The sequence below is a fragment of the Tuber melanosporum genome (genome assembly GCF_000151645.1).
Source record: "Tuber melanosporum whole genome shotgun sequence assembly, scaffold_19, strain Mel28".
In the NCBI taxonomy this organism is placed as follows: Eukaryota; Fungi; Ascomycota; class Pezizomycetes; order Pezizales; family Tuberaceae; genus Tuber; species Tuber melanosporum.
The window spans coordinates 401,264-426,729 of NW_003298852.1; the positions used below are offsets into that span (position 1 = coordinate 401,264).

Consider the following 25,466-nt stretch of genomic DNA (forward strand, 5'->3'; position numbering starts at 1 on the left):
TGGATTGTCCGGGAGAATGCGTTTTTCACGGGTGGGATTGATGCCAGGAGGAGCACTGGGCATTCCGGTGGAGCGGGGGCTCCGAGGCGGTTAATATTGTTATTATTGATATTATTGATATTATTGATGTTATCGTTGGTGTTAGTATTCATGTTTCCGCCGGCGGCTTATGGAGCTGGTGGAACTGAGGGGGCTGGTGGAGGAAGAAAAGTTCCTGGAGGGGGGGTGGGGAATAGATTGGTTCCGTCTTCTGGGAAGTTATACCCATTCAGTCGTTGCCAATTGCTCATCACAGCCAATCACTCATGGGACCATCCTACAATCCTGAAATCCGAAGCTAACCCTTACGGAGGTACAGCTCATAAGTTTTGTATGTTACACTAGAGGCTCACACAACACCCACTGGTAGTGTACGGTAATATACAAAACTTGGGGCGCGTACCTCTGTATAAAATCTCATGTTACTATCAGAACAGAAGGACACCACCAACAAGGGCCAGTATATACAAATTCCCTAGTCCAGCGCAGCCACTCCAGCCATCATTTACAAGCCACTCACTCTTGGCCGAGAAATGAAACCTTCAAGCCACTCATTGCATATGACGCACTCCAGACAACAAATGCTATTCCGACACATGCGGCACTTGGTGCTAACTCGGTTTCTTGGCAGGCTGTTCGGAAGGGTTGGTGCCCCAAGTGCACGGGATATCGCGAACAGGAAGCGGCAGAAACAGTCCCAATCCTCAGTCCTATAAGCGGAATACCAACACCATTGAAGCATGTAACAATAACTGGCGAGGAGAGCGAAGTTCTGGGGTAGTAATCTCTGAAAAGGATTGGGCAGGGGATACTATTCTCATTAAATTAGCATCAGCCACTGTTGCTACACCCACATTAAAGCAAAGCGTTACATCTCACCCGGCTGGAGCCGTGGTGATGTTCTAGGAAGAGGGGCGGAGCTACCCGGCAAAACTGGACCAGGAGCTAGTGCCGAGGCGGTTTCAAAAACGGAAGAATGATAGCTAGAACTACATTAGGCGCCGTGCCAGCATCTGGCAGCGCGGCATCAGCTCCGCCCACAACAGGGCCATGTCCTCCCACGGGCGCACCAACTTGCGCAGAGGCTAGAATGAAAGGAGCGAATGTGATCGTGATAGATCATCTGAACGGCAGTGTGCAGAAAGTAGCCCTGCTGTTGGTTCTCTTAATATCGGCGCGTGATCTGGGGTCCTGATATAACTTCCCCCCCTTTTCCGCTGGATACGGTTTATTTTACAATTGCCCATGGAGCAGACACTGCTTCTAAGGCCGACAAATGGAAGAGTTGAATTGAGGAGAATGGAGGGAAAGGGGGGGGGGTTTCAAAAAAAAAATTTCACTAGTGTTTCCAAGTGATTTCTACTGTTATGCGAGAGTGAGTGAAGGTGTGAATGTCAGTATGAGACTCCCCAAGGACGACCCCTCAAGAAGTTGGAGTGGTGATGCAAGAGTCACTTAGCAAACCATATTTTGGAGTGGCGGCATTGTTCCTAAAAGCTACAAGGTCAATAAGGGGAGTTTTCCTATCAGCGGTTCTCAGGGGTCAAAACCTGCTTCAAGATCATTGGCAGATTACTTACAAGCCGGTTGCTGCTACATATCATACCCCTCAATTCCCGCATCAACCATCATGACATCATCTTGCGAATATATTACCTAGCAAATAGAAGCCCCATTAACAATACTTGACGGCTACAGCGTTTTACAAGAATCCAATACAGTAGAATTTGGCGGAATTTGACAGATTAAATAGTATACAAACGGCTCGCACAAATACAGTACAGTAACGCCAAGATTCCCTTTATCCCACCCATCCACCCACCAATACCACACCACCTAAACGGCAAAGAAATCAAGGCGGCCAATAGCGTACCAACAGCGATGAAGGCATCGAACGAGCAGCTCCCAAGAGCATACCTATTTCGTCCTCCGCCTTGACCTCTGGGTCTGACCGGCTATCCCTGAACTCACATCAGATTTAATCAGAAACTCGTCTGTGTCAGTATCCAATTTTCCCCTAAGGACACTAAGAGCGACAATTCCAGTGGAAAAGACCGCCCATCCAGACTTTTCCAAAGTGCCGACTTCATTGTCCCCTTTCTCGCTCCCCAGAACTAGCGTCTGCTCCCCGTCCTTCTTCGCACCCCTAGGCGCTTTCTTCGCAATATTTCCGGCACCAGCGGCCTTCAGCATTTCTACCAGGCTCTCCTCCTGTTTCCCAGCCTTGAGTTGGGAGATCAGAGCCAGGGTGATGTTAACATTCCAGCCGTTAAGAACGGAGTTCCCGCCTTGTCGACCCCTTTTAACGGCAGCAGCTAAATTGAAACCCCATTCTTTCTCATGAAGCGGATCATTCGGTATATATGGGTCAGGATCTTCGTTTATTAGTATTCGATCAATGAAGATGACTAAACCAGTAGAGCAACATACCCAGAAAATAGCCGATCTCTTTGCTATCGATCAACCATTGATCCTCAACCACAGTTTTGCCCAAGGCAACACCGATTGTTAGCTTAGGCGTCCTCTTCAGCTCACCAGGGCCTACTACTAGAAAGTTGACACCTGGAGCACTGACGTTGTCCATTTTCTTAGCAGCGGCAGCGCGAAGGAATTTTTCGATATCCTGAGAAAAATGAGATAATCACATTAGCAGCATACTTTACATATTTCCATTAGCACGAGATTAAATACCTTCTTGCCATCGAGACCGCTGTTGCTAAACACAATCCTAGGGGCATCTCCCTCATATCTCTCTCGAGTCCTAACACTAATGCCCTCTCCCTCGTTCAGATCTTGCTCGGCATTTAGGCTGACCTCCTCGCTTGCGTTCCTCGAGCTGGCTCCTCGCTTTCTAAGAGGCGTTTTCTTCGGTTTTGCCGTACTCCTCTTCCCTACTGATTTGGGGGTCTTGACCTCAACTCTGTCCATAGTTTGGGTTTGGGTTTGGGTATCCGAAGGGACTGTGTACTGAGTATCGCCATATTCTTTTTGTGGAGTCTCTATCGGAGGTGAAACCACCGATAACTTTCTAGTTCTTGCTCCTTTTCTCGTAGCAGGTTGCTTGACACGCTTTGGCTTTGGCATTCCAGCCTCAGGCTCTCCGGTAATCTCCCGTGAAGATTGACCCCCGTCCGGGGTCCCTGCGCGCTCCTGATACTCCTGATGCCCCGCAACTGCCGGCAATTCATCGGGCGGAATACCGACACCCACTTCCTCGTTGGATGGCTTCTTCCGGCCTTTACGCTTTGGTGTTTTAGCAGTTGAAGCCAATTCGGTCTCCTTCTCTTTGATAGAAGGCTCCTCATCTTGCGGTTCCTGGGGCTGTTGCTGGACCTGTGGGCCTTCCTTCTGTGGGCCCTCATTCTGCGGAGGAGACTCGAGAACGGCCCCCTGAGCTTCACCTTCCGAATCCTCAGGCTGGCTATGTACGATTTTTCGGCCTCTTAGCCCTCTGCGTGCTGGGGTAGCGGCAGTCCGCTTCATAGGGGTATCTTGGAGTTCGGGCCCTACTTTCCTTCGCTTGTTTGTGTCCTTTCCGGGTGTATCTTTCTTATGCCCCTCGCCTTCGCTAGCAACAACTTCACTCGGCGACTCGAACGCTTTCCTCTTCTTTTGACGCAGAGGCGTGGACAAATTTTCCCCACTAGTATTTCCATCGGGCTGGTCCGCATGTTTTCGATCTGCAGGGCTCTTCTCCGAGGACTTCTTGGCGCTAAGAGGCGACTTCGGAAGCCTCTTCTTACTATAAGTGCGACCCGGTGTAGTAGACTTCATATGTTCTTCGTAAAGAAAGGCCTCAGGAAGAGATTCGGTTGCCTTTGCAGTATGAATACGGTGCTCCCCTTTATTTGCTCTTTCAGCTGCCTCCGGACTATTGTCCGCCGTGGGTTTTTTTGCATCAGGGACAGCTGTGGTTTCGGATGGGGGAGGCGATTGGTGACGATTCTCCCTCTCGCCATCAGGCTCCCCCGGGGACGTGAGGTTACTGGAAGTAGAGCCCATTGCTGCAAGACCCTTTTCTTTAGAAATGCCTTTTCCAAGCCCCGCAGCAATAGTGTCAGATTCCAGTGAGGCTGACTCGGGTTGCTTTCCCTTCGATCTCGGAACAAGGTATCGCGGAGCTTCATCTTCTTCCTCGGATGTGCTAAGTCCGCGATCAGCAAAAATGGGTGATTGTGAAGTCACTTCCTCGTCTGCTTTTCCGTCATCATAACCAGCGAAAATTAAGCCGGACTTTGGAAGAGCAGTCACCAATTGTTTTCCAGCAGATTGATTTCCGGGCGGTAAAGAGTCATTACCCATGCTCGCATACGATTCTTGTGCTTTTGGAGTACGACCGGAGCTCATTGGATTGAAGAATCGAGACTTCACAGGTGTTTCAGCAACAACAGTTTCGTCAGGATTAGTCTCAGGGATCACTGGCGTGGAATCTCTATAACCAATGCCATGGTGGACTGTGGTAACCACTGGATCTTGCATACTTTGTACAACCTGGACGTGAGGGTCATCGTCAATCCCCATAGAGACGTCACCTTCTTTATCAATTCGATCTACCGAGCTTGTCAGGGGGGGCCTTGTAGTAGAAATCGAAGAATCGCCTAAATCAAATTGAATCTTTTCCCCGTCGATGCACAGAAAGCAGCTGTAATCCAAAAACATAGACATACGATCTCTAGGCGGATGCGAGAGCGGAATTCGGCGTTTAATTGCGGTAGGGGACAAGGGGTCTCGGGTCATGAATAAGGCCTCCTTTGGGGAATGTATTGCCTCAATGAAAACATCAGAATCCTGGATATCTAAAAGTTCGGAATGAAAAATCAGCGGAATCTTTCGAGATAAACCAACGGGGGAAGGAGCACTACGGATAGCAGCTAAAACCGTCGGTCTATCATAACCAGAAAACCCATCGCCATCGTCCTCAGTATGGATTTGTAAACTATGATTTTCGTCCCGATAAACAAAGTAAGACCGCCGTTTCCCAGCTTCATCGCTGATCAGTGATATCCAAGAAGATGGGGAATCAGGATCGGTAAAGTTAAGTCGAATTCTCGGGGAGGGGCTCATGATCTAAGAGTCATAAGGGATAAATCTAGACCAGAGAGCTGAAGAGCGAACGTACGGTATTGACTTTGCTGCGTTGGACAAAGAAAGAAGTCGGAGGGGGAAACAAGTCTGCCGTAGGTTACTCTAGTACGGGAAACAAGAAATTCGCGACTCGCTTGGGCTTGGCAATTTTTATAGCTGTCATCCGGTACTTGTCATTCGTAAAGTATCTGGATGCCTTGGCATCCATTACCGCATATTTTGTGCAAGGCGTCCGAACACTTTACGCATTGGTAGGTACTTTAAGTTAACAGCTCGCGTCGCGTCACTCACAAGCACTTTCACATCACACGCGTGAAAATACTGCCGGCATCATGCCTGTCAGCTGTGGTCGGCCAAGACCAATTTAGGGTTACCCTACTTTCATAGGCTTACCAAACAAATCTGTCGTGTCCTCCCGGAACCGGGCTCCGTGTTCGTGACCACCTGCCACCGCCACCACCAAACCACCAAACCGATCTCTCCATCCCACAACCCACAACCCACACACTCTTTGGCGCCAGGCAGCAAATATGGCCAACTACCTTGCCTCTATCTTCGGTACAGAGCAGGACAAAGTTAACTGTGAATTTCCATCCCGTCCTTGCCTCGTTTTACCAAAATTTGCTAACAACTCTATCGCCAGGTTCGTTCTATTACAAGATTGGTGCTTGTCGCCATGGCGATCGCTGCTCGCGCAAACACGTTAAGCCTTCGTATTCCCAGACAATTTTGCTCCCAAACCTCTACCAAAACCCGGCGTTCGACCCAAAGAACAAGATGAATACCTCACAGCTACAGAACCATTTCGACGCTTTCTACGAGGACTTTTTTTGCGAAATGTGCAAGTACGGTGAGGTCGAGGAGGTTGTTGTGTGCGACAACAATAATGACCGTACGTGGTTTTCGCCCCAATATTAGGTGGTAGTGCTAACAATAGGAGGCAGATTTGATCGGCAACGTCTACGCTCGGTTCAAGTACGAAGAGGACGCTCAAACTGCCTGCGATGCTCTAAATGCAAGATGGTACGCTGCCCGTCCAATCTATTGTGAGCTATCGCCCGTCACAGATTTTAGGGAAGCTTGCTGCAGATTGAACAGTGGCGAAGGCTGTGTCAGAGGTGGATTTTGCAACTTCATCCACAGGAAGGAACCCAGCAAAGACCTAGAACGCGAGTTAGAACTGGGGATGAAGAAATGGTTGCGCGCGAGAGGCAGAGATAGGCGCAGTGTATCGCGCAGTGTTTCTCCTAATGGAGAATCCAGAAGACGCAAGGAGGCTTGAATCCTCCACTCCAAATCTCTCCTAATACCTTGATAGCCTGCTTTTGAGCTTTGTTGTTGCTAGAGCGGATATGTACTATAACTATTTTTAGGACCTTAACGTCTTCTTTCCTGTCCTGCTACCCTGGACTTGTGGCTTTCTTTTGGATCAAAGGCTTTCAATTCAAACAATAAGGCCATTCAGGATGTCCCCTTATTTCGTCTTCCACCTTTTTATAGCGTTCGGTTGTGAATGTGACGTTATACCAATAAGCTATCTTATTCATTATTCCCTTTTCAAGCCCTCCCTTCCATCATATCTAGTCTAAGAGTACCCACCCCAGTATTTGACGGAGATGCAATAACGTGTTGCTTTCTAATTAATTTTAGTGAGCGTCGAACAGGGCCCATTCAAAGCTTCTAACTCGATGTTTCGACTTTACGACTTAAATAGCTCCCAGGCCTTTGAAATAGTAAGCCATATAGTACTCCTACGTTGGGTCAAGCATCTTATTAAGCATGATACCAATATGATACACCACGGGCAAGCAGAACCCTCTGTTTCTCAACCCAATGCTGCTATAACCCTAGGCTCCAAATGGTCGAGTGGTTTTTCGAAAGTGATTTAAGACTTTTCCGATATCATACCTGACACGTACTAACCGCTCTCCACGAGCATCATCATCATCGTCCTTCCCAAATATGGGCAGATGCAATCCGGGCTCCCAACCGGTCATTATCAACTCACTCACATTACAACCATCACGACAACACGTGATCCGCCAAGCCACACCCCAACCTGCGGCACTCATCCATGAAAGCCTCCGGCTCCTCAAAATCCAACCCCAGCGCCCAGAACCCATCCAATTGACCAATCCATCACCACCATTACACAAGAGAATGTCAAAAAGACCGGCAGAAGAAACAGTGGGGGCTCTGGAGGCTCAACGGCAAAGTACGGGCCCGCAAACTCCAAAGCGTGCGCGCCTTGAGGAGGTTATTGACCAAGAGTTTGTGGAGAAAGGCTCGTCGAGGAATGGTATGATCTTGGAAGCTTCGCGGCCGAGGGCACCGGCCCCCACCACCGATATGGACGAAGATGGGGATTACGAGGACGATGTGGCGGTTGGTCAGCTCGGGGTCGGGAAAGCGCAAGAGGGACCTTCAGAGGGGTTCTCGGACCTGTATTTGGACACTATTAATCGGTATGGCGGACTCTTTTTTCTTAATGCATGTTCATACGTGAGATTTATTACTAACATTAATTTCACAGAGTTCTCTTAGATTTTGGTAAGTAATCAATTCTGAGCGCTAGGTAAGAGGTTACTAATTAAAGTAGACTTTGAAAAGCTGTGCTCAGTATCTCTCTCCAACATCAACGTCTATGCTTGTTTAGTTTGCGGGAAATATTTTCAAGGTCGCGGTCGTTCGTCACACGCCTATACACATTCCTTGGACCAGGACCATCACGTTTTCATCAATATTGCCAGTTTGAAAGTATATGTTTTACCCGAGAGCTACGAGGTCCAGAATAAGACGTTAGAGGACATCAAGTATGTTGTAAACCCAACATATACCAAGGTGGACGTAACGAAGCTCGACAAGGAACCATTGGTGCGGTGGGATCTAGGAGGGAAGAAGTATATTCCCGGTTAGTTCAAGTCTGTCTTATTTGCGATGCACTGGTGAGCTGACTTTAATCTCCATCATAGGTTTTGTGGGTTTGAATAACATCAAACAGAATGATTACATGAACGTTGTAGTGCATGCTCTTGCACATGTAGCTCCTCTTAAGAACTATTTCATGCTAGAGGATTTATCGTCAAGGCCCGAACTAGGTATGTTGCTCTCGCCTCAACTTGCGCTCAGTATGCTAACAACCAACCCCGAGCCCAACGATTCTCCATCTTGGTCAGAAAGATCTGGAACCCCCGCGCTTTCAAATCCCATGTTTCCCCCCACGAGCTTCTTCAGGAAATTTCTCTCCGTTCTTCCAAAAGATTCACCCTAACCATCCAATCTGACCCAGTGGACTTTCTCTCTTGGTTCATAAATAATCTTCACCTTTCACTCGGTGGCTCGAAAACGAAGCCCGGGACTAGTATTATACAAAAGGTTTTCCAAGGAAGGCTAAAAGTCGAATCACAGACCATTACTGCTAGAGCGGATGCCTCCGATCGATTACGATTTGAGGAGGCGGCTGAGATTAAGATGGATATTGTAAGGTTTATGATGCTAACATTGGATCTACCGCCAAAGCCGATCTTCAAGGATGAGCAGGACAAGAATATCATTCCTCAGGTCTGATTACATACTCGCTATTGGGGTCATATTTGTCTGGCCTTCGATCATCCTGCTGACCCGACGACGTAACTCTAGGTCCCCTTAACAACCATCCTGTCAAAGTACGACGGCCTACACTCCCAGGAGCTCCTCGGACAGCGTAAACGCTACCGCCTCCTCTCCCCCCTCCCCCCATTCTTAATATTCCACATCAAACGTTTTAGCAAGAATAAATTTGTAGAAGAGCGCAATCCTACTATCGTCACATTCCCCACAAGATCACTAGACATGTCACCCTACGTCGAACCTTCAGAGGGCGGTTCCTCGACAGAGCCAATCTGGTACGATCTAGTCGCCAACATCACACATGAGAGTGTCACCACAACATCAGGGAAGAAAGAGGGCGATATCAGGAGTGTCTATAAGGTGCAGTTGGTGAATAAGGCTAGCGGAGAGTGGTTCCAGATTCAAGACTTGTTTGTAGAAGAGGTTGCTAGAGAGCTGTTGTTTACGAGTGAGTCGTATGTTCAGATTTGGCAGCTAAGGAAGGAGCCGAAGGGGAAGGGGACGGAAATTTAGTAGCTTGGTGAATACGCTTGGTGGTTTGTTAAGAGCTCTTTGGGAAATGTTCATCGCCCCTGGCGGTGAAAGCTGTTCGTCGAACAATAGTTATAACCTACTGTATCGTATGGAGTCGAGTTGAAGCTATGGCGTCCACGGCGCAGTACGCCCGGGGGTAGGTCAAACTATGACCGTGCGAAGGTATAAAACTCACAGTAGCGGTGTAGAAGACAGTACTGTATGAACACATACAAATATCTGATATCACCGAGCCCAGACTACCGAAATACAGTTCCCAATGCTTGTGCAGTGCATCGCCAATGAACAACTAAACAAGCGTCCGCTCACACTCAATAACACATTCTCCCACCTTATGTTCAAGTTTATCAGGACCGCTCAAGCGGATAGGAGGGGTACTTCGCCCGAGACAAAGAGAATCTCCACACACATTGTCCCTACTCTCCAACTATGAGTATGATACTCGACATCAAATCCTATGCTACAAGCAAAGCACGGCTTGTTTTCCCGTTTAGGCTAGAGCTATCGCTACAAGTACGAGTACGGTAGAGTAACGGTACGAGTAAATTACTGTAACGCCCACCACCGGTAGACTAAATTTACCATACAAATACCAAGCTTCGCTTATCTAATCTTATCTTATCCAAGTTAAGGATAGTGCTTTTGTGACTATTCCGCTACCCTAACATGAATAAAACGCCAAGGCCACACAAAAAGCGAAATTCCACCCTCAACTTTACAAAAGTCCCACCCCACTAACAACCATCTAGTTCTCGGCACTCACGACCAACTCAATCCCCACCCCTCACCGACTTTCCACAACCTCCCCTTTCTAACAAAACCCAATAAAAATACCATGGCTGAAGCCCCTGCTGGAGGTGCTCGCGGCGGTGCCGGAGGATTCGGAGCTCGCGGAGGAGACCGTGGACGTGGTCGTGGACGTCGTGGTCCCCGTCGTGGAGCTAAGAGCGAGGAGAAGGAATGGCAACCAGTTACCAAGCTTGGACGCCTTGTAAAGCTTGGAAAGATAAAGAGCATGGAGGAGATCTACCTCCACTCTTTGCCAATCAAGGAGTACCAGATTGTGGACTTTTTCTTGCCCAAGCTGAAGGATGAGGTTATGAAGGTAGTACCAATTAAGATCGCGATATAGCATACAAATTCGCACGGTTGGGAACTAATGAGTTTGGTTTGGGGAAAAAATAGATTAAACCTGTCCAGAAGCAAACCCGTGCCGGTCAGCGTACCCGCTTCAAGGCTATCGTTGTTATCGGCGACAGCGAAGGGCATGTTGGTCTCGGAATCAAGACCTCCAAGGAAGTCGCTACTGCTATCCGCGCCGCTATCATCATTGCAAAGCTTTCTGTTCTCCCCATCCGTCGCGGGTACTGGGGTACCTCCCTCGGAGAGCCACACTCTCTTGCCGCTAAGGAGTCTGGAAAGTGCGGTTCAGTTACCGTCAGAGTATACTTCCCCCTACACCATGTCTAGTTGTACAAGCGTCTCACAGAAAATAATAATAGCTGATTCCTGCTCCCCGTGGAACCGGTCTTGTCGCCTCTCCCGCCGTCAAGCGTCTTCTCCAGCTCGCCGGTGTCCAGGATGTCTACACAGCCTCCTCAGGATCTACCAAGACACTCGAGAACACCCTCAAGGCTACCTTTACTGCCGTTGGGAACACTTACGCTTTCTTGACACCCAACCTCTGGAAGGAGACAAAACTGCTGAGGAGCCCCCTAGAGGAGTTCGGTGACCAGTTGAAGAGCAAGGAGAGGTATTAAATGTTTTTCAAAATGGGAATGGGGAGTTTCGATTCTTTGTCATTGTAGGGTTGGGGATATTCAAAAAAAAATCCAAACCACCCGCCGTTTTCCCTCTTCCTTATTCCTTTTCTCTTTTACTGTGGGACCATGGTGTAAATGTCAAACAAAAATATCGCTAATACCGGAAACTTGTCGCATTTGATGTGACCACTTTGACCTAACCGTGCCTACATACTTCCACCCGTCACCGAAGTAATAATGGGCCAACTTATATCGCAGAGAAAGCTGCCACCTATTACAGACTATCACACTCCTGCCCCGTCCCAAGGAGGCATACCCTTTTCATCTGTGCAGGCCGTTCCTAAAACCCAGGTGCGATATCATCATGTAAACAAAAAAAAACCCCCAGTTCCTGATCGGAGGCCTCCACTAAACGTCAAGTCCAAACCCTCGGATTACAATGCTCGAGTACCGTACACCGATTGGGATTTGGTTTTGGGGATACGCATGGCAGAGACGGGGAAATGCTTGCGGACGGTTAAACGAAAAGGAGCTACAGGAAATTCGGTGAGAGCGACTTTATGGTCCTTCTTTATTCTCCTCCACCCGGGGTGTGGTGGAAGATATGGTGGTCAAGTTGTTTTGATGATCGACCCAGGAACAATCCGCCTTCTTCCAACCCCGAATTCAACAAACAAATACATATTTTTTTCTTTTTTATGATGCTTAAACATTCTGAGGTTAAATTTGGCCCACAAAATTTATAAAAATGGGGATTTGTTCCGCAGGGTTGTTCTGATGATACGAGTGATACCGGTACTTGTAGTCTACAAGTATCATAGCACTGCCCGAATAAAGTAATACCCTGGTACACTCGGGGGTCTGTAGTCTGTCGATCCAGTAGCCGGAGTTCATACTACAGGTGGGCAAGTGAGCGGCTACACCCTCTAAATTGAGGCCAGCGTCTAATGTATACTTAGTATAATACTTGCACTCGAGTACTTATACAGTACTGTACAGTACAGTGCTACCCCGCCTTTATCGGGAGTTCACCCCTCCATCTCCGGTTCCATCTCCATCTTTCTGGCTATGCTTAGCGCCAGTTCTGTTTAAACAGTGAAACCCATCTCACCTCCCATCATTCTTACTCGGGGAACACTTGAATCAGAGCCCCCTAGCCAATACTCACTCAACCGCAGTGGTAACCTTCCCAATACCACAAAATCGAACAGCACTACCATGGGCAATTAATTACCCCGCTACCAGCGATGTTGAGCAATCGCGGATCCCATCCCAGATATCAGCTCTGAAGCCACGGAAGATGTACGATAATGTGGCCGGTACTCCTGCCGAAGGTCCAGGGGCGTGGGTACTGAAAATCAGCGAGTTTCAAACATGGCATGCCGATAGAAGTAATGCCGTCCCATTTTGTCATGGGGCCTCGAAAGCGGGAGATGCTTTCGTCAAGTAGGATTCGTAACCCCGCATGCACTCAGTTCACCGCTCACGTTATCCCAGCCCCTTGGTTATCGATCCGCTACGCGAAGGGATTGCTAATCAGAATGTTGACGCCGTTTGCCTATACTGTGATTACCGTGGGCAGAAAGAGCAAACGCCAGCTGTTATAATAATCGGGAATCCTGGTGACCCTCCAGGCGTTTGGCAATCAGCCTGTTGTTGCCTTTCCCTCCAGCGGCTATGGCAGGCAGAGAGAAGAAACACCAGCCGCTACAGCCGGGGGGCTCTCCAGGCATCCTGTAACAGGGTTGCCGGAGATTCCGGAAGCGATCACCAAAACCTTCCGAGCCGCCGGTGGCTCTCTCGGAGGGCGCGCACCTGGACTTCCGAATATTCAGAATCCGGACACGATTCTAGCAAGTCTACATTTGTATTGGTCCACTGGATGAGCTTCTGGCGGAGCACAGAGTCGGGTTTCTACGCTCCCTGCGCCAGATCTTGGATAAATCATCCAATACGAGACTGTCTCTCACCAGGAGGCCTCACATCCGATAGTCCTAAGTAGAGATCATGACAAAAATCCCAAAAAAAGGTTTTTCTGAATGTAAGGATGGCGCGGGTGATGTCACTGCGGTTGTGTAGCTAACCATGTCCTACATCTTCCCTCCAGCTCCATTACAGATCGATTCAATATTAGGAGAGGCGACTATAGGCGGAAGAAGAGAAAAGCTTCATGAGATGACAAATGAGCCCGAGCGATGTCTATACAGCAACTCTAGAAAGAATAAAGCGGCAGAGAGGGTCCAAAGCGAGGTTGCATATTGCAGCCTTGGCATGGGTTTTCTCGACAGAGCAGCCTTTGCTCGTTGATGAGTTATATCATGTTTTGGTAGTGGAAGTTAGAGCTTCGAGTATTGATACTACATTTGCTCCTCCGATAGGGACTATTGTAGAATCCTGTTTACAGGACTAGCCGCGATTGATCACGCAACATCAAAAGTCCGCCTAGCATATGACTTTAGGAACACCCCCGTAGCGCTGTAGGCATTATAAAAATAGGTTCGAGAGCCCCGTGCCACGACTCCCGTAGTTTCCTCAAGTTATCTAGGCATTTAATCAGTTCTCCCAGAGTTACCACCAGCTCCTAGAACTGCTCCATCAGACACCCCCCCTTGTAACCGGCCGTATGGCATTCACCTTCAAACATGTCTTTTGCGAAACAAAGGGATCCATGGCACATAAACAACTCGAAGAGGTTTAACAGATTACACTACCCTGCATGCTAGCCCCATTACATAGATGGACTTTCTTCTTGAAGAAGTTTCTCGCATTGGACGGTTTTACCTGAGCCAAACGCATACCACTCATTTTGCCCACTGTAAAAGGCACGGGCGGGGAGGAGTGGTAGTAGGTAGCATTGGACAGTATGATACCCCGGTATCGAGCCGATGCCAATCCAGACTAAACCCCTAGGACACCCACCCCACGGTGGGCACGAAAGAGCGGCAGATACACATACTACAGGCCAACGCTACCCATTCTATGTATATACTACACCCTCTTTGTCGGACTCTACTTCCCTAACTCAGGCCCAGCCAGGATGATATCCATGCTCCAAAAACTGAATTGGCACCCACGATCTCCCTCACTCCCTCCCTCTTGGTTGTATTTAGGTTGATGATTGCACGAGCAAACTAACCCACACACTATCCACCAATAACATTTCTGCATCATAACAAATCATTCGGCCAAACTAAGCTGCGTACAGTACAGCAAAGGCGACCTGGGGGCCGGAGGCAATGCTCCCCCCCCTATGTTGCACACTTTTATTCAATGTACGGTGCCGTCCAAACCCGGTCTTACCCCCGAACAAAACCCACCCTTCTTGTCATTGGCATTCAGCCAGTGATTATTCCCATAAAAAGGCGAGGGGGCTATTATTGAACAATCCATTCATCGGGCTCCGCAATCCTGCCCTGGGTAACTAGGACGCTGAAGAGCTTAGTCTTGCAAGGGGAACGGCTGTAGCGCAAATCGATCGGGCCCACTACCAAGTGGCACGACCCGACCCCACTATGGACCATATTACATACCCCCCAACCACAGGCATAATGTCTGCCATCAGCGGAGCAGGGGAGGGAAAGAAGGGGAAAAAAAGGAAAAGACAAGAACTATTCCCCCTCCTTCAACTTGCAACCGCAAGCCAAGGATTTCACGTAGCCTTGGAAAAGCAACCGTGCTCTCCCAGAGAATGCCGGGTGCAGATATCTACCACTGCCGCAGCGGGGAGTGACGAATATTCACACCCGTTTCCTCCAAAGACAATTGCTCCGGATACAGATCAATGTGACGCAAGCAACGCACGGCTTACAAAATTCCTCCTCCATTTTCTCTTATTAGTTGATAACATTATCATAATATATCAGCTCATGCAGAGGAGCAGGCTGGACCGCCCACTGGTTCGCCTTCCCCCCCCCCCCGGTAAGCCAACGACCGGGAAGGACTTGAGATAAAGTTTGTACTCTATTCCCAGCGTGGAAATAGCCAAGAACCTTTTAAACATCCACTGCTCTTGCTTGTTATGTGTACAAACACACCCCGAATTCTGTGTTGAGGTTCTTCTTATCTTGCCCGGCAGTCCTCCCCGGACCGACTTGGGTCGAGTGAGGGGTCCTGAATATTCCAAGAAGAGTCGTAACTTTTGCGGTCAGGTGCCAGCTATTCTAGGGTCCTTGAAAGCCGTATTTTCTGTGATTCATAGCTTCCGTGTCTCTCAACACACAACAACCACACATCACCCCGCAAAACCACTACGCTACCTAGCGAGCAAGTCACCATGATACACACCACAAATAATCCATCAGAAGCACAACACAACACAGCAATTGCAAAATACCTAATTAAGGTTTCATTCGCTCTCAAACTCGACAACTACTCTACATCGCATCCCTCAGCAAATCTGGAATAGAACTACAAACAACACATGGAAAACGCAACAAAAGCAAGAAAAAAAATCACAACACTGATGTGTAATATTAACCCCCACCAGACCGCTAGTAGCTAAACCAATCAGTTTGCCAAGCCGTTACAATTAGTCGTGGTTCGTTTATCCTCTATTGATCTGCGGCCTCCTCGAGTAGTAACTTGAAGCTAAACGGTTCGAAAGCGATGCCATCTCCGATAAAGAATTTGCTCTAGTGTGGACGTTAGTGCCGCTATACACAACGCAACAGAACGGGGTGAATAGAAGAAAGGCAAGGGGGAATCACCATAGCCTCAACCCATTGCAAACGCAAACTGTGCAACATGGCGCTAGTTCCCTCCATAATTACCAGCACCGCAAGGGTACAATTTAGCCAGAAAGAGAATAGAATAACCATCATGATCACTCCAATAGTCCCCTCAAACCCAAACCCAACAGCCATCGTCATGTCCCAGAGCACGATCGACAACTGAGCGTGTGCTAGCGACAAAGCCCATAGACGGAGGTATGAGGCTGTGTGCGAGATACAATTGAGGCAGAATTCGATAGTGTGGATGACCTGGTGGATCATCACTTCGCTAAACTCGAATTCCTCTTCTTCCTTCATCTCCTCGGCAATAAGGATGTGGCCCTCACCATCGCTTTCGACACTATCACGACCGCGAGGAGTTTCGTCTTCATCGTCGCCGTCGAGAGCACTGACTCTGGAGACTTGGCCCAGCCCTTGGTAACCGGCTGCATGGTGCTTGTTGTGCTCCCATCGGAGGTAGAGAGGCTTGAGAAGCAACATCCAGGGCACACAGGCCAATGCGACCAACAGCAAAAGAACTTGAATGGTTGCCTGGCCAGGGTAAAGAGGCTCTGTGACTGTCCCAGGGGAGAGGAACATGTAGATGAGAAGATTCAATATGCTGGGAGGATTCTTATCAAGGGCAACCCAATCAACGGACCATTTGTAGACAATAGTAAGCACTAAATAACCGAAGATCGACTGGAAGAAGATCATGCCCGGGATAAAGTTACCCCATGTATCAATCCTGGACTTAAAGTATCGGTGATTGTATTGCGAGAGGCAAAGAGAATATGTCATCTGTATAGCGTTAGTCTCCGCAGCCCCCGTAAAAAATAAAACATGAAACTCACGTGAAACCATCCCATGATGATGCTTAGCTTCATCTTAAGACTGTTTGTAAACAGTAAACTATTCTCCGCTCCATGCCACTGCCAATCCAAACCGAAAGGATATGTGTAACCAGGCACCTTTTGTGCCTCAATACCCTCCCCGATCTTGAAGTGCTCGGGGTATACCCACTGACTCTTGAACAAGGTGAGCGGCTTGGAGAAGACATCGTTATAGATGAGACCAGTGTAAACGGAGAAAACTCCCATAAGCAACATAATATATCTTCCAAAGAATACCATATCGAAGAGCTCAAAGACCTTTTGCTTCTCAAGTTTCTTCTCGTACCATATCATTACAGCTGCCGTAAGGAGCAAAATAAGACCGTGTCCAATATCACCAAACATAACGGCGAACAAGAACGGAAATGTAACAATTGCCGCCAACCCGGGATTAACTTCACGGTATTTCGCAACACCATAAGCATCCACAATGGTCTGAAACCCGACAGTGAACTTATTCGTCTTGTGATACGTTGGAGGCGTCTTTGTCGTCCTGAGCTCGTTGACAATCGTGGGAACCTGAAGCCCGGCGCGATCCGTAACATCTCTCAGACGCTTCTGAATAAGTGGCAACTGGTTCGTCGGTAGCCACCCTTCCGCAATCAAACATTTCCTTGCCGAGTCGTAATTAAACAAATTCAACGTCTGGTAGATCGCCTTCTCCTTCTTGATCACCACCATCCAGCTCGCAAGATTCTGCGCAATCATCCTCAACTCACTTGTCAACGTATTCCTAGTATTGTGCAAGACAGAATCAAGATCATTAATCCTACTGTTGACCTCGTGAAGCTGATCCCTGCGAAGAGTGTTATCCTCATCGACACTGTAGAGACCAGCGCCAAGAGACTCCGAAATCTTACGAATCTTGGCCAAAATCTCCTTTCCGTGAGCGAAAATTACGAAGACATTCTTGTCAACAGGTTCATTGGTGCTCGGGTCGACAATGGGCTCATCAATCTCCGACTGGTTCATATAAAGATTCCCTCTCAATGTTCGCCAAAGGATCCTCTCGAACGCGGCAATCCTATCCCTGCGAATCACACCAGCAACGAAGCCAATATTCATCGTCTGGAACATCGTATCTACATGCCCAGCGCTGCCAGCAGGAGTGGATTGCTCGACGTCTTCCAGTAAAGGCGCAGTGGGCTCATCAGTAGACCCACGGCGAATCTCCTCGGCCTGGCCATGAGCACGATCAAAGAATCCACCAGCCTCCCTTAATACCCAGCGAAACTCGACGAGCTCAACCCATCGTTTCTGGAGGGTTTCATGAGAAGCGTTCAACTGACTGACCCTCACTTCCAATTCGTCCGCACGGGTAGCAAGGTAATCGATCTCCGAGGCGCTAGGGGCGGCGGTGAGACTCGCATTATCGGGAACGGGTCGGACAGGAACCGAATTCTTTTCCATTTGCGCTCCGAAAAACCCTACAACACATTAATACCAAACACTCACTGGCTGACGGTCGAATAGAACATACGAAGCTGCCGTTCAACATTATCCAACCGGCGAATATCCTTCGTGAAAGTTCTCTGAAAAGCGGATGTCTCCGCATTTAACTACAGAGCAAATGATTAATTAGTTCTCCCCGCCGCTAGTACAACCACAACCCAACCTCGCCGTGCTGTGAGAATGGAGGAACCTACATCTCTAAACTGGAGCATCCCCACCTCGCCCAACTCACTGATGGCCTCCCGGCTTATTTCTGTTGCAACGTACAACTGTACGAGCGACATCTTCGCCGAACGGAACAGGGTGTCCTGGCCGCTCATGATGGCAGTTCTTTCGGCGAGCTGTCGAACGAACGACGGTGGTGTAGAATTGTGGTTTGATGACCTGACTGTAAAGAAAGGGTTGGGGATTTGGTGAAAAGTGAAGGGGTAGGGAAGGGGAAGTTGGATCGGAGGATAAAACCAAGCAGCTGCAGGACCGCGCAACAGACCAGGCGATGAGGGTATGGCTTGGCAACTGAAGCTTGGCGATGCGATACGCCAAGGCCTCCGCACGGGCTATCACTCAGTACTCGAGCATAGGGCAGTGTATCACGTCAGGACCTTGCGGCTACTAAAACAGAGGGCTAAATTGAATTACGAAGTGAGCACTGTATCAGCAAGTATGGTAGTATGAAGCAAATGTTAAGAGATAGGGGGAAACGGTAACATGTTATCGTTTCCGATTAGAACCAAGAACCTGGAGGGTATCTGCCACTGAGGTACCGTACTCCAGTTTCCCTACGCATATTACTTACCCTCTTTCACTAGTAAAAGTTTCTTGCTATATACCGGTATGAAATTGGGTGGCAGGTGGTTGTTACGGTTGTTCTTTGGGCTACTGCACTCGTACTATGCGGTAACGGCGATGTTTCTTCTAAAACCCTGCTATGGAAGGGGTCACGGCTTTTGCTTGGGGATCGTGGTGGCGGATCCCTACGATGGATTCGCTGGATTTCACTGCTACAGTGCACTAGTCGGCATGGGTGGGATCAAAAGTGCATGCGAGTATAGACGCCAGCTATTCTGTGAACAATACACCGTTTCTATGGGCTACCATGGGTGGGAATGTTCGTGGAATGGAGTATTAATCCTGATAAACCTGATAGATATGGTCAAGCACATTTATTTTTTACAGTCCGGTTTACAGTCCGGGGTGGAACTTCCCCTAGGAAGAGGTGCGGCTCGGGTGGCGCGATCAGCCGCTCCAAGCATCCCGTATCGTAGGCGTCGAGAGGACTTCAGTCGTGGGTGTCCTGGGCGTGGTGTTGGGGCGCGAGTTAGGGTAGGAGCGTTCGTCCTTTGGAGAAACTATCATACTGTCTAGGGAGGCGATGGTACCATAGCCTTTTAACTATCGGTAACGCCAGCCGCTCGTGTGCAGTGATCCATAGTTCCTCGCCTGTCACCAGTACCTGCAGCCCGTCTCGTCGGGACCTAAGAGACGAACTGACGGACTGGACACATAGCGTAAGAAACGTATCATAAGATCTGGGTAGGTGAGGTACCCGATGCCCTCCTACGAGTAGTGCTGATGTGGTGACAGGGACATCTATGATAATAATAATAATAATATTATTATTATTATGATATGTACCTTAAAATTGGAATAAACCTTACTGGAGCGACTAGCAATCACAAGTCGTCACTCAGCATAGACCCTGCGACAACCAACTCTCAATACCATTTCGGAAGAGGACTTTTGTTCACCCCACTCATCGTCAAATTATCCATTCCCCTCTACACATTGACAACACGAATATTAGACTGTAGGGGATGGAGGAAAGAAAAAAGACACCCACCAAACTCCAAAGACCAACAAAAAGCAAAAAAAAGATATAAAAAAATAAAGTATAAAAAATAGCCGACAAACAACACGTTCACATCCACATTCACATCTATTCGCCCATTGACCGTTACCCCCCTGCTAGGGCGAGCCCCAGATACGATACTAACACAAACTCCTCTCCTCCCCCTCCACGAACGCAGTCACCGAAATCAACAGCACAAAAAGCGTAACCAATTCCCCCAAGTCGCCAATGTCATCCAAGCGCTGGCCCCCGATCCCCGCATGCCGCTTGAACACGGTCATGATGACGCTGCGGTTCTCCGTGATGAATTGACGCCCCAGCTTGATAGCTGTTTGGTTCTGCGGGCCCTTGGACAGGATGACGCATGTTACGACGCGCATCGCATCTTGTAGGAGGTCGTAGTATTTTTGGAGGGCTGTTGGGTCATTTATGCCTTTTTTTTTAAAAAAAAATTAGTTTGGGAGGGGAAGGAGGTTGGGGGAGGAATGGACATACCGACGCCAAGGTCTGGGTCGACGGCGAATAGACGACTTTCTCGAAGAGCTTGGAAGAGGCCGGCGTTTATGACGTAGCCCGAGCCGCTACGCGTTTGGGAGACGCGCACGAGGAAGCCGGTTGTTGCTTTGAAGGAGCGCATTAGGTAGTCGATATCTGTGACTATTAGTTTCCCGTTCAGGATAAAAAAATGAAAAAAGGATGGGAAATCACCTTTGCTAGCTATATTCCGTAAATCGTGTCCAATCCGCTTTAACGAGTCTATGATGACAACAATAAAGTTTTGCCTCATCAAGGTGTCGACAACATAGCTTGATCCCTCATCCGCTGCAAGTCCGACTAGAGTTTCTAGGAGCAGTAATGCGACAATCTTACATTGTCCTTCTCCGGCGTAAGCGTCATTGCAGAGCACCTCGAGAAGTCTGTCCCCGGAGGCCTTGATCGTCTGTGTATTGTGGCGAGTCAGACCATTGGTTTGGGTAGACAGGTCGGACATTCCCTTCAAGTATCTATAAGCGATGTTGTAGAAGTCCTCGCGGAGGTTTGCCGTGGCCATAGGGGACTGAATGCATCGTAGGGAGATCCTGAATAGTTGATACATCCTGTCATTCGCCATGTCGGAAGCCCGTCCTTTCCCGAATGTTTTACTGTCGAAGGTAAGGTGAGTGGTAAGCGTATGCGCAAGAGAGCTGAGCTCCTGGGCGTAGACAATATCACCGCTGCAGTATGACTCGAGCTTCGGCAGAATGGATTGGAGAGCTGTGAGCAAGAATAGAGTCTTTGCCGAAGGTTCATATTCGCAATCCTCTAGCATTACTGCGATGAGTGTGCTCCAGGCTTTTAAGCATTCTAGATTGGCTCCCTTGAATAGTCGTAGTTGATTCTCCGCAAAGAGATAGTCTAGCAATGCCTTCATTTCAAGGGTCACGGAATCATCGTTCGAGTTATCGATGACTCCTAGGGCACCTAGCTCATTCCGTCTTAGTAGCAGAATCTGGTCAATAGTTGGTAGGTGGTATGATGGGTTGCCGAATGGGTCGTCCTGGTAGAACGCGGAGAGATTAACGTCGTTGAACCAAGTAATCTTAGGCGTTGGGATAGGTTCTGGCGCATCAAGTTCTAGGAAATCTAGGAGATCTAGAATATGAAGATTCGTCATGGATTGGCCATCCAGTACCGTCTTTCCCAACAATGTTGAGAGATACTTTGAGACTCCCGTCGATGCCCCTTGCGTCGACAGTTGCCGAATTTCGAGAGCAATATAATTGAACAAAGAAGTGCGTCTGCTAATGAAATTGCAGAAGCTCGCAGCAGCGCCCCTCGTGAAGAACTCGTCCGATTCAAATGGGATCCCATCCCAAATTGTTTGTCTCTGGACAATCTGTTCTGAAAGCATCTGAGAAAATAGCAACTTGTTGGCACGAAGAACATATAGAATCTCAGTGGAGGTGGCCGGTGATTTCCAGAGTCTTTTGAGAACCGAAAATATGTCATTCTTCAAGCGGCAAAGACCCCCATCATATGCCAGACCTGCTTCATCAGACTCGCGTGCATCTACATCTGTGAGAAGGCTGTGCAAGAGTGAGACGCCAGATCCGATTCCACCCGAGGACACACTAAGACTAATGCCCTCTTTCTCATCCCAACCAAATCCAAGAAGCATATGCGCAAGAGTAAAGTCATTCGGTTGCGACGCCAAACTACTATCCAACAGCTTCAAAATGGCGAATTTCTGCGGGTATCGCATATCCGTCTCTTCGCTGTCCACATCTGCTTCCCATTGTTGGATGAAGTTGAATAATATTCGATTCGATTCAGGACTCTGTTCAATGGCACCAAGGAGGCGGTTTTTGCGTGCCTGTTGCCCCAATGAAGAGCCCATGATTGATACTAGCTTCGGTGCTACGGAAAGCTTCTCCAAAAGACTTAGAGCAGCCAAAGTTACGTCTTGATATGCGCTTCCAACATACAAGCCAAGGCAGACAACAATATCTAAGTGATGCAGGATTGCTTCTTCGATAGAAGGAAACCCAGTCGAGATAGTATTCATTTTTCTCATCCCACTTTCATCCCGTTTGACCAGAGGACGAACGACTTCGAAATAGGTCGATTGCATCCTCATAGCAAGATCAAGGATGTTGATTGTCATCAAAATAGTTCGTAAGACTGGCATGGGCGCACCCGCAGACGCGAGATCATCGACTCCAATTTTTATAATCTCGTAAAGCACGTTGAAACATTTCTCCGTCAGAAGATGCTCCATGACCCGTGCGAATGGGTGCAACTTAGCATATGTTTCCAAAGAGGATGCTCCAATAGCAACATCGACGGCAACATTAGAACTAGCGATGTTCAATAAATCCTCATTAAAGCTTATGAGGCAGGTTTCAATGAACTCAAGGCAGCTAGATTGCAGAGCTGGCCGGAAAATCCTGTATTGAGCACGGGTGAGTCTCTCTGTCGGGTCATCGATCTTCTCGGGGACGAGAGGAAGATCTGGGGGGAGGTTTTGGAGACTCGTGTTGGTGAAAATGGTTCCGGCAATGAAGTCGATATACGGGTCAATCCCGGAAAGACGTGTGGAGCTGCCGAGGGTCTCCGGGAATGGGAGGGAATCCTTAAGAAGAGAATCCTCCACGGGTGGGGAGACTAATGTTGCCATCAGTCGGGCAAATCCCTCAGCTGGGTGTACCGCTGTCACAATGGCATCCAGTTTCTCCGAAGCTCCAGCCTGAGCGAATGGCTTCCCTGATATGGAACCGAGTTGTAGGGCATTTGATGGTGGAGCAGGTGTACCGAGTGCCCAATTATCGATGGCAATCCACACTTGGGAATTCAGGTTCTCAGTCTTCTCCGTTAGAAATGCGGTGATGGCTGAGAACACAGAGTCCCACAATTGAACCGAAGCCTGTAAAGCCAAAAGATCGAACAACGCGACCATGATCCGGAAATTAGGGCTCTCATGAAGTAGCCAATGTCGAGAAGCTAGCGATTCTTGGGCAACCTGAGCTATTAATCTTAGGTACCCATCTAACATCATACTTGACTCGGGCGGGGGTTCCGCGACAGTTTCGGCAGGTATGGCGGGAGTTCTGTAAGAATTGGTAGGCACCAAAGCTTTATGCCGTATCCTAAGCTGCTCGATGTATTTCTGGAATTCCTTAAAGAGCTGCTCCCAGGAGAGGTATTGGGTTCTCCGGTTCTTCTTAGAACCAGGAGTAATCTCGTCCTGGAGGAAACGATGCGTGTGCTCGGCGGCAGTCACCCCAAGAGCGAGTGATGCCAACATATAACTGAATGTAGCAACCATGAATGGCATATGGCTGGTTGAAGCCCAGACAATGAACCCATGCAAATTACTCTCTGGGTCAACCCAGAACGCCATTCCGGCATTCCGTCGACCAAGATATGTGTAATGTATCATCATGTAAAACCGCTCCAAATCGTAACCGCATGTCCTTTGCGTCAATAGCACATCCTCCTCTTCTTGCGTTTTCATCTGCTTCAACAAGTCTGCCATATTCGAGATGAAGCATTCGATGAAGATTTCGAACTGACTGATCATGAGGGACTTGAATGATACTGAAAGCAATTTGTTGTCTTCCAGCGGGGCCACTCGTGTTTGTAAGAACCTGTGAAGATCCTCCTTCGCGGAATTGAGATACCATTCTGCGCTGACATCCGCAGATACCGCGAGCATAAATTCGAAAGCACCACCCTCTAAAGCAGCCTTCGACGGGCCAAACACATGTGTAAAATAGTCCAATGTAGCGGAATCAGGCGGCTCTGCCGACGATGGATCGTTACATAGGCCGTTGAACTCACTCAGCCACCATATCTGAACCGAAGCCTGAACAAATCTGAGGGGCCATGGCGCACTCTTATATTCGTTAAGCATATACTTGTGCAACTCTACTGTCTGCTGAAAGTTAATAGGCGAGTCCGGATCGCAAAGGACGGTACAGAAAGAGTATAGCGGTAGGATATGGTGGAATGCAAATATATCGTGCTTCTCGAAGGATTTGACAACACCCAAGAGGTTCTTGAAATCTGAGACGGCTGCCCTCTTCAATTTGACCAAGTAAAAAACAATGGATGCCAGTGCTTCGTGCTGGTTCATTAAAAACCGAACCTGGACCTCCAAATCCTCCTTAAACCCAGGAGTTGGGACTAATCGTAGCGTCTGCTCATGCCGTTCTTTCTCTCGTAATTGCTGGACAGAAGCCCGAACTGAAGCCATGGTGGAAATACATTTCTCAGCAAACGACCCGGAACCACTAGCAGCCGCGGGAGCCTTTGGAGAAGCTAACAGGTTTGCAGCTTGCTTTGCAGCCCTCCGGATCTCTGGATCGATCTCATCGTTAAGGGCGTAGGAAAGGATTAACCGTAGAGACTCGAGGATGTTCTGTCGGCGGGTGTGGAAGAGGAAGACGGCGCTTTGAAAAGCATTCCGATCAAGAACTTGTGATTCCTTCTGTCCACGTAGTAGCAGGCGCGCAGCCTCAACTTCGTCCATGTCGAAGTCATCGGAGAGTTGTGTAGCTTCTTGGATGAAAACCTCGTTGATCTGGAACTCTCCTTCCTCGGTGGTCAGTTTGCCTAAAATTAGTACGAGTTAGCGATCCGCCGCTTCGTTTAACGCGTGGGGCGGCGACGTTGGGGTTTTCCTACCAGACTTGACTTCTGTACGGCTTGCATCGCTTTTTGGTGGTATGTCGAGAAGCTTCTTCAACTGGTCTAAGTTCTCTTCTAACAGTTCTTTCATTAGAGATGGGTTAACGCCCGGGGTTTCGACGACAGCTAGTAGAGCATTGTAAAGGCTGAGGCAGTCATCAGCGGAAGGCGATGGTGAGGGCGCCATAGTGGGTTATGGGGGGAGAAAAGGGAGGGGAAAGGAGAATACTAGGCGGTGGTGAAGTGTGCTGGCAAGGGTGAGGATTTTGATGTGTATGATAGCAAAACGAGCAAGGGAAGTCGCGCGCTGGTTTCGTCTTAATGAGTACGCCAGTTACAAGGCCCTGAATTGTAGTAAGTCTGA

The 25,466-nt window shown here is 48.5% G+C and overlaps 6 protein-coding genes; 4 read left to right on the top strand and 2 right to left on the bottom strand.

The window, feature by feature from the left end:
* Nucleotides 1-1,869: 1,869 nt before the first annotated feature.
* GSTUM_00005340001 (uncharacterized protein) lies at nt 1,870-3,010 on the top strand (the record flags this gene model as incomplete). XM_002837425.2 has 1 exon in its annotated part: nt 1,870-3,010. Exon 1 carries the CDS (start codon nt 2,810-2,812, stop codon nt 3,008-3,010), a length of 201 nt encoding a protein of 66 aa, XP_002837471.1. The 5' UTR covers nt 1,870-2,809.
* Nucleotides 3,011-5,584: 2,574 nt separating this feature from the next.
* On the top strand, nt 5,585-6,601 carry GSTUM_00005341001 (uncharacterized protein). XM_002837426.2 has 3 exons: nt 5,585-5,706; nt 5,768-6,016; nt 6,069-6,601. The coding sequence occupies exons 1-3, from the start codon at nt 5,655-5,657 to the stop codon at nt 6,404-6,406; spliced, it is 639 nt and encodes a 212-aa protein (XP_002837472.1). The 5' UTR covers nt 5,585-5,654; the 3' UTR covers nt 6,407-6,601.
* Nucleotides 6,602-7,284: 683 nt separating this feature from the next.
* Nucleotides 7,285-9,492, top strand: GSTUM_00005342001 (uncharacterized protein; the record flags this gene model as incomplete). XM_002837427.2 has 5 exons in its annotated part: nt 7,285-7,589; nt 7,707-8,035; nt 8,097-8,222; nt 8,276-8,685; nt 8,764-9,492. 5 exons carry the CDS (start codon nt 7,285-7,287, stop codon nt 9,244-9,246), a joined length of 1,653 nt encoding a protein of 550 aa, XP_002837473.1. The 3' UTR covers nt 9,247-9,492.
* Nucleotides 9,493-10,021: 529 nt separating this feature from the next.
* On the top strand, nt 10,022-11,107 carry GSTUM_00005343001 (40S ribosomal protein S2). XM_002837428.2 has 3 exons: nt 10,022-10,372; nt 10,453-10,710; nt 10,770-11,107. The coding sequence occupies exons 1-3, from the start codon at nt 10,103-10,105 to the stop codon at nt 11,025-11,027; spliced, it is 786 nt and encodes a 261-aa protein (XP_002837474.1). The 5' UTR covers nt 10,022-10,102; the 3' UTR covers nt 11,028-11,107.
* A 4,248-nt stretch (nt 11,108-15,355) lies between these two features.
* Nucleotides 15,356-18,515, bottom strand: GSTUM_00005345001 (uncharacterized protein). XM_002837429.2 has 6 exons: nt 18,279-18,515; nt 18,113-18,191; nt 16,594-18,059; nt 16,154-16,540; nt 15,737-16,060; nt 15,356-15,661 (listed from the first exon to the last, which is right to left on the bottom strand). Exons 1-6 carry the CDS (start codon nt 18,402-18,404, stop codon nt 15,581-15,583), a joined length of 2,463 nt encoding a protein of 820 aa, XP_002837475.1. The 5' UTR covers nt 18,405-18,515; the 3' UTR covers nt 15,356-15,580.
* A 1,558-nt stretch (nt 18,516-20,073) lies between these two features.
* On the bottom strand, nt 20,074-24,944 carry GSTUM_00005346001 (uncharacterized protein; the record flags this gene model as incomplete). The annotated part of the gene is made up of 2 exons (XM_002837430.1): nt 20,074-20,348; nt 20,429-24,944. 2 exons carry the CDS (start codon nt 24,942-24,944, stop codon nt 20,074-20,076), a joined length of 4,791 nt encoding a protein of 1,596 aa, XP_002837476.1.
* Between the last annotated feature and the right edge of the window lie 522 nt (nt 24,945-25,466).